Source organism: Octodon degus, unplaced genomic scaffold (assembly GCF_000260255.1).
Source record: "Octodon degus isolate 3935 unplaced genomic scaffold, OctDeg1.0 scaffold00015, whole genome shotgun sequence".
NCBI lineage: Eukaryota > Metazoa > Chordata > Mammalia > Rodentia > Octodontidae > Octodon > Octodon degus.
Genome location: NW_004524591.1, coordinates 17,622,164 through 17,630,806, shown reverse-complemented (window position 1 = coordinate 17,630,806; position 8,643 = coordinate 17,622,164). Strand labels below are relative to the sequence as shown.

Sequence of the window (8,643 nt, the reverse complement as noted above, 5' to 3'; positions counted from 1 at the left end):
CCTTTTCAATTAATTAATTAATTAATTTATTTATTTATTTATGGTAGAACCAGGGATTGAACTCAGGCCCTTGAACTTGCCAGGCAAGTGCTTATTCTACTGCGCTATCTCCCCAACCCCCATTCAGTCCTTTTTAAATATTTTTATTTTTGAGACAGTCTAGCTAAGTCTCTAAGTTGACCAGACTGGGCTTTTGGTTGTGGTGTTCCTGCCTCAGTCTCCCAGAGGGCTGGGATTACCAGTATATGCTACCATGCCTGAGGCTGATTGTCCTTCTTAAACAGTTGGAATACCTGGATACATGGAATATTACAGAATGTAGTTGGGAGACCCAAAGGACTAAAGTTGAGGTTAATTGGCAGATGAGAAAGACTTCTCAAAAGGTCCCTGTTAGAAAAGGTTATATAAGTGCCCTTTAAAGAGCTCCATGGAGGAAGACAAGGGGAGATTTGAGAATTCAGTATAGAAGAAAGACATTACTTAACAATAGCCAAGTCCAGTTTCTAGAAAAAGGAAGAAGAGACAAAAGTTCATCTTGCCTTAGTCATATGAAAAATATCCAATTTCTCATAACCACCATCATGTCCTAAAACAAAAATACTGTTTTACTATTAAAAAAAAAAATAGCATATTTCAGAACAAACCCAGGTCTTCACACAAGCCTGACAAGCTAGGGAAATATTTTTTCTTTTTCACAAGAACAGGTGAAAATGTTCTTGAAGACAAGCAACAGTCTCTGATTCAGTCCTTGGGATAAGAAAAGTCACAGAGGCAATCTTTGGTGGCACTGGTTGTCCAAGGAAAAGCACCATCCTATCTAACTTTGACCTATTGTTTTCAGTTGTAACACCATATTTATTTATTTATTTATTTATTTATTTATTTATTTAGTGTGTGGCCTGCTCAGCCCACCAGGGGGTGGGCGGGCCGGCATGTGGTGCTGGGGGATTGAACCGAGGTTCCTGTGCTTTGCTTGAGCTTAGCTTGTTCTAAGTAGGTGCTTTAGACCACTGAGCCATCTCACCAGCCCTGTAACACCATTTCTAAAGAGAAGGGAAGTGTGGGAGATTTAGGCGTTGGTTTTGAGTACTAGTGGTTACTATGGTCATGAAGATCATGGCATACTCACTGTACATTTGCTGGTTTCTCTTGGTTTCGATTTAATGCCTGAAAAGTAACTTGATTCCAGTGTGGGTGGAATTGTGTCTTGTGTTTTTCTAACCAACATGTCCCAGCCTGATTATTCTTGGCCACTGAGAAAATGAAATTTTTGTATTGTTACTAATGGTACAAGCTAAGCTGCTTTAACAAGGAGACTCCAAAATACAGTGAATTCAGAAGAAAGAAGTTTTACTCTATCTCCTAAGTCTGAGGAAAGAGGTCCAGGGCTATTGTGGGGACCCTGGTCATGCAAGCAGAGGTCCAGGTTTTACTCCTTACATTTCTTAAAATCTCCCTGAGTGATTTTTCACCTCTATGATTGAAATGGGATCCTTCCAGGTTTATATTGCAGTTTGCAGGAATGGGAAAGAAAATGTCCAAAGTCAGGGATGACAGATTTAAGGAAAAGTCTGGAAGTCATATATTATTCTGTTCATATCTGTTGGGCCAAATTTCATTACATAAGCCCATGTGGTAAGGGAGGTTGGAGATGTTTTGCTCAGTTCTAAGACCTCTGGCTATCTATCTATCTATCTATCTATCTATCTATATATATGTAATTTGATTTACATATTGATTGATTGAATAATGTCTGGATTTAAGAATGATCCCTACAAAATTTGCCCTAATATTAGTATTATGTGAGCAATACTAGTAAATGTGCCTTTTCTTCCATTTATTTATTTATTTAGTATTTTAGTACAGGGTCTACAGGATGTTACTACACAGACTGGACTTGTAGTGATCCTCCTGTTTTCAGCCTCCCAAGTGCTGGGACTACAGGTGCACACCACCATGCCCAATCTCAATCACTGTCTCAGCATGCCCCAAGGGCGGGGCCAGCATGGCGTGCTGGAGATTGAACCTGGTCCCTGCATCTGCCTAAGCAGGTGCTTTAATCTGCCGAGCTATCTGGCCAGCCCTCTTTTCTTCCTTTCAACCAGAGGTAACCCCTATACAGACATCTGTGTTAATTATTCTCTGGCTTTGAAAAATATTTTAACATGAGTATATCTTCACAAAACACATGTTTTTTGTTCCATTCATCTGAGCTTCATTTAAATATATTTATGCAGTGGTGCTTTTGAGACTTGCCCAGGTTGATGAGTGTGGCTAAGACTGGATTCATTCTTGCTGCTATGATGACATCCCATTGTCCTGATGCATTTTTCCCCCAATATTTTGCCATTTGGAATAACCATGCTGTGATCTTTCCTGCACAGTGTTCCTAAAAACACAAACAAAAATGAAAATGTGTGTGTGTGTGTGTGTGTGTGTGTGTGTGTGTATTTCTCTGAGATAAATACCTAAACGTGGAATCACAGAAATTGTGCAATTTTACCAGGCAATGTCAAGTAACTGTCCAATGTCACTGACCCAGTGCACATTCATTCCAGCTATGTAAGAAAAATCCTAGTGTTCCATGCTTTTATTGTGATAAGGGACAAAATTATAACAATTTCAAGATTTTTTTTTTTAAATCAGATGCCCTTTTTATTCACATGAATTGTATAGAATTTAAAAATCCTCACATCTTTCCCTAACAAGAGTTCAAAGATTCAGCACGAAGTTCTGGAAAAATAAAAAATCTCGAAAGCAAGATAAAGTCGCTGAAACATGCTAAAGAAGATTTTAAAAGATGATGTCTCTTGTGGGTGATGGGTGAGGATTCCTCTCTGAACAGCAAACTGTTCCCCAGATCCTCATGTGCAGTGTGCTCTGGGGGACGCCAGGGGGACCTGGACAGCAGTGTCATGGGCAGGGAGCTGGGTGACGGGGACCAGGAGGGGAGAGGGGCGCTCAGGCCTGCCCCAGGCTCTTCCTGATGAAGTGGCCCACTGGGCGCTGTGGCCACTGCTGGTACTTGGCCAGCACCTCGTGAGGGCTGCTGATCTGGTCCCCTTTTAGCTGGTCCAGGAGGGTGACACACACCACGGTGGCCTCGTAGAAGTCCAGAGTGCACATGGTGTTGCCCACCACCGTGGAGAACTCACCGAGGTCCCCGGAGCAGGCATCCCACCGGAGGTTGCTGATGTGGCTGATGGTGACATCGGTGCACCTGGTATGGGACAGCAGCTTGGTGAGCTTGTGCAACATGATGGTGATCGAGGGGATCCCCATGCCTTGGCTCACAGACAGCACCGGTCCCACTTTGTACACAGCGTAGCGGTCATTCCCTGAGCAGATGTTGGGGTACTCATTCCCGGTATAGCTGAGGCCCAGCTCTGTGGCCACGTATCTGATGAAGGTGAGCATCCGAGACGGGGTTCTCCCCCACCCCCACAAACTTCACGTCCCCGAACATGGCCAGGAGGTCGGCGGAGCTGGTGCTGCAGCAGAAGTGGTAGAGCACGTCCTCCTGCATGGCCACCACTTTGGGGCTGGAGAGCTGCACTAGGCGCTCCCTTGGTGGTTCTCCAGCTGCTTCTCCTCTGCTCCAGCTCCCTTCACTGCCATCACCAAGGCCAGAGCAGGACCCTTGCAACTGTGGGAGAGAAAGGGACTCCCACTGTGGGCCAGACCCCAGGACAAAAGGCTCCAAGATTTTTGTTGACATAATTTTTGATTCTAGAATTAGGCAAGACTCTAGTCCACAAAGGGTAAGTGTTGCCATAGGTTTAACAGAAGAGGTTGGTTTTGTAGATAGTAAAGGGCTGAAGAAAGCAAAGGCACAAACCAAAAGTGGATTGGTCATTTCAGGTTACTTACTTGTAAGGTGAGGACAGACATCACTAATTGCAGGAGAGCAGCTAGAACCTGCATGGTGCTTGAAGAGGAGGCCTAAGCAGGCAGGATGGAGACAAAAGGCCAAGCTTCTCATGAATCCAGGCCCACCATAGACTTTGGGTTGACAGAAAAATGGGATGGTATTTAGAAGACAGCTACAGTGTCAGCTAGGTGGTAATAGCTTGCAGGGATGAGGTAAGGTATGTTAGAAGGCTATATACGCTTTTTTTTTTTTTTTTTTTTTTTTTTGCTGCAAAAGGGTTTATTTTCTTTTGGTCCAAGATTTGGGCGGGGCCCCCAGAAAGGTGAGAAAGCTGCCTAGTATCTGGAGGGAGAGGGTTAGGCAAAGCCCTTACGCCGGGTGATGCAGGAGCCCCTCAGAGACTGCCAGGCTCTGACCTCCTAGTCGTGTTTAAGGGTGAGCCTTTCAAAGAGGTACTCGCCCAGCCCAGCCTGGGGGCCTGCCAGCCTGCGGAGGTTGGTGAGGTGGTCACCGATCTTCTTGATGAGCTTCACCTCCTCATCTAGGAAGTGATTCTCCAGGAAATCACAGATATGGGGGTCAGTCTTGGCAGAGCCCAAGGCATGAAGGTCCAGAAGAGCTTGGTTCAGGTTCTTCTCCAGGGCCAGGGCAGCTTCCATGGCGTCCAAGGTTTCACCCCACTCATCTTCAGATGGTTTCTGCACGTCTTGAAAGAGTACACGAGGGGCTGGTGAGATGGCTCAGTGGTCTAAAGCACCTACTTAGAACAAGCTTAACAAACACAGGGACCGCGGTTCAATCCCCCAGCACCACATGCCAGACAGCCCTGCCCCCTGGTGGGCTGAGCTGGCCACACACACACACACACACACACACACACACACACATAAATAAATAAATAAATAAAAAAAAAAAAAGAGTACACGGCCACTGCGCCGGTTTTGCATCTTCAGGAGATGCTCGGCTCCCTCGCGTTTCTTCTTGGCCAGCTCACGGAAGAAGTGGCCCACGCCCTCCAGAGCCACATCATCTCGGTCAAAGTAGTAGCCCAGAGAAAGGTAGGTGTAGGAGGCCCGCAGGTGCAGGTTCACCAAGCGGTTGACAGCAGCCTCCACCTCGGTGGAATAATTCTGACAAATCTGAGAGGTCATGGCTGATCAGCAATAAGGAGCTACCCACAAAAGAACGGTGTTGTCCGGTCCTGGAAGGAGGCGATAAGCGAGAAGATGGTCCCGAAACTTGTACCTGGAAGGTGGATGGGAAGATAAAAGAGGAGTCCCTGGGTCTGTTCTGTCCAAACATTGTTGAAGCAAAAACAGATCCGCGGGACCTCCGGACGCACCGCTCACTATATATGCTTTAAATCAGCATTCACTATATAGTACTGTGTCTCCCATACCCAGGATTCATGGGTCCAGGAATCAAGGGGTGGAAGCAAGAATGATATCACTCGTATATCACATTACCCCTAGTGAGCCACTAGCCAAGTTTTTGCTTCCTGTCCCCATAATCTTACATTCTGCTAGATTAGAAGTCTTAGTTCTACAGTGAGGAAGGCTTGTACCAGGAAGCACAACAATGATTCCATTGAAATGGAAGGTAAGTCTTCTCCTAGTCATTCTGGTCTCTTCATGCCTCTGAGGAAACAAGATAAAAAGGGAGTCACAGTGTCATCAGGGGTGATTGACTGAGACTGTCAAGGGGAAACTGGACTACTACTCTACAATGGATGAAAGGCAGAATATTCATGGAATTTAGGAGATCTCTTAGTGTGCCTCACAGTATTACCATGCCCTGTTATTACTTTTTTTTTCTCTTTGTGGCCGGCTCAGCCTGCCTTGTGGGCGGGGCTGGAGCGGCATGTAGTGCCAGGGATTGAACCGTGGTCCCTACACTTGCCTAAGCAAGTGCTTTAGTCCACTGAGCCATCTCACCAATCCCTGTCCTGTTATTAAAGTCAATGAGAAACTACAGCAACCCAAGATAGGCACAATGACAAATGGTCCAGAGCCTTCAGGAAGGAAGGTGTGGGTCACTCCAACAGGGAAAGAATAAAGACATGCTGAGGTGCTTGATGAAGGCCAAGGGAATACAGAATGAGTAATGGAAGAAGGTAGTTCTAAATACCAGCTATGCGGAAGATAGCTTAGTAGAATAAGCGCTTGCCTGGCATGCGCAAGGGGCTGAGTTCAATCCTTAGTCCCACAAAAAAGCAAAGCAAAGCAAAACAAGCAAACAAAAAACTGAGGACCAAAATTTTGGGCCGGGGAGATAGCTCAATAGAATGAGTGTTTGCCTGGCAAGCACAAGTACCTGAGTTCAGTCCCTAGTTCCGCAAAACAAACAAAAAAAACCCCAGCTATGACCCTCTAATCAGCTATAGAAAAGAGGGTTGTAATTGTACTTTTTCTCCCCTAATATTGTTCTAATATAATACAATGTAGATAGACTTAATACTGGTTCTGTTTTAAAAAATTTTATTCATATATTTCTTTGTTACAGGGTCTTACTATGCAGTTCAGACTCATTGTGATCCTTCTGTCTCAGCCTCCCCAGCACTGAGATTGTAGGCATGCTGTCACACCCAGTTTCCAGGTAGCACAGCATGACTGGGGTTCTGGGGCTAGTCTGGCATGTGGTACCAGGAATCGAACTCAGGTCTTTACACTCGCCAGGCAGGCACTTAGACTGCTGAGCTATCTCCTCAGCCCTTAATACTGGTTCTTAAGGATCATTAAACTTGTGTTATAATGTTGAAGTGATGAAATGATAAGCGTAAGCATCAACCAAAGAAAACTTACCTACTTTTCTGGTGAAGGGATTAGTGCATTTCTGTTTTTTTTTTTTTTTTTTTTTTTTTTTTTTTTTTTTCAGGACAGTTATAACATCATAGCTGCAATTATATGCATGTCTTTGTATCTGGAAACTGGATTAAAGAAATGTGGTTGTCAAGTTAATGGGGGGGGGATTTAGTGGTTGATTGATTTTGTCAACTTGAGAAGTTTAGAAGCTTAACTAAATTGGCTTAGCAATTCTATACTCTAGTGTGTAGAGGATTCACCCTAGGGTGACTCATTGCCCAGATGGTACAAAAGGGAAATCAGGAAGGATAGATAGACTTCTGTTCTTTGAAGGAGCTCTAGTCTTTGCCTTCAGTTTGGACATTGTCTCCTGGCCTCTAGTTCAGTCTGTTTGGTTTACATTTTGGAGTCTTGACCCTTCTGGCGTAGACTCATCAGCCTTCTGTCACAGACCCATCGACCTTCTGGTATGGACTTGTGTGAAATATTGCAGTGAGCTCCAGACCTTGTCTGGATTCTTCACTCTTCAGTGTGAGGACACCCTCTGCACATTTCCTCATCCAACTCTGTAGCTGACCTTACATTTTAAGCAGGTCTTATAATTTCTTCTACATTTGTATATCTTGTGTTATATGCTTCTCTAATGAAAGTCTGACTGATACAGATGATATGCCATAGGAACATAAAATTGGTGTGCTAGTTTGAATATAATTAATTTGATTAAATGGTTAGACTGAATTTATATATTGAAAACCACATAGTAAATAAAATAACTATAAATATGAGTAAGGCTGTATAATTATAATTATTGGCAGAAACAACAAATGTTTGTCATATAATCAAATCCATTTAATAACTTTCTGTAATCTATATTGATTGGATAATTATTGACCACCACAATTGAAAGTAAACAGAGAAACTAGGAAACACATAAAGCTAGGTGTGTTCATTGCTATTGGAGCCTCAATGCGATACTTTTCTTCAGATGATGGAGTAAGGAGCTATGTATGTGCACACTAACCTGTGTCCATCACATATTGATAAATATTTCTGTACATAACTATGTGTACCTACATTGAGCATGAGTGTATATTGATTTCTCCAACTCTTAATTCAGTTAAATAAACATAATATGAAGTTAGATATGCCATCTGCTTCAGATACAATTCAATTATAAATATTTTGTGTTCCCATTTTTGAAACTGTGACAGGGCTGGAGAGATGGCTCAGTGGTCTAAGGCACCTACTTGGAACAAGCTTGGCAAAGTACAGGGACCACGGTTCGATCCCCCAGCACCACATGCCAGCCAGCTGCGCCCCCTGGTGGGCTGAGCTGGCCACACACACACACACACACACACACACTAAAAAAATGTTAAAAAAAAAAATTGAAACTGTGACAGACAGGTTCTACCTTCTCAAATATAATATCTGCAAGTACCTTCAAATACCAAAATTTACTAAAAAGGAAAATAATCATGCTTTTGAGACATGGTCTCTGAAAATCTTTAAAATTTATGTATCAGTTTAGGGCTTATGCAGGGAGACTATATAACAGGGTATATAAAATATGATTCACCCCCTGATCATGCTCAAGCAAATAGAATCACTCTCAAAACTATTTCCTGGGGGCCAGGGAGATGGCTCAGTTGAATAAGCGCTTCTCTGGCAAGCGCAAGGGCCTGAGTTTGATCCCCGGTTCCACCAAAAAAAAAAAAAAGAAGAAGAAAAAAAAAATCTATCTCCTTTGCAAGACCATTACAATAGCCAGTGACCAGCTCAGCACACCTGGGGGCAGGACTGGTGCGGCATGCGGTGCTGGGGATCAAACTCCAATCCCTGTGCTCACTTAAGCAGGCTCTTAGTCCGCTGAGCTATCTCGTTGCACCCCCCCCCCAATTTTTACCTGCTCTTCTTGTGTCTTTGTTTTTTTTTTACATTTATTTATTTATTATGTGTGTGTGTATGTGT

At 43.7% G+C, this 8,643-nt stretch overlaps 1 protein-coding gene and 1 pseudogene across 1 annotated transcript; both read right to left on the bottom strand.

Moving 5' to 3' along the window:
• Nucleotides 1-2,961: 2,961 nt before the first annotated feature.
• LOC101564529 lies at nucleotides 2,962-3,618 on the bottom strand (annotated as a pseudogene).
• A 598-nt stretch (nucleotides 3,619-4,216) lies between these two features.
• LOC101586186 (ferritin light chain-like) lies at nucleotides 4,217-5,121 on the bottom strand. Its single transcript, XM_004626498.2, has 2 exons — nucleotides 4,803-5,121; nucleotides 4,217-4,598 (listed from the first exon to the last, which is right to left on the bottom strand). Exons 1-2 carry the CDS (start codon nucleotides 5,020-5,022, stop codon nucleotides 4,291-4,293), a joined length of 528 nt encoding a protein of 175 aa, XP_004626555.1. The 5' UTR covers nucleotides 5,023-5,121; the 3' UTR covers nucleotides 4,217-4,290.
• Nucleotides 5,122-8,643: the final 3,522 nt, after the last annotated feature.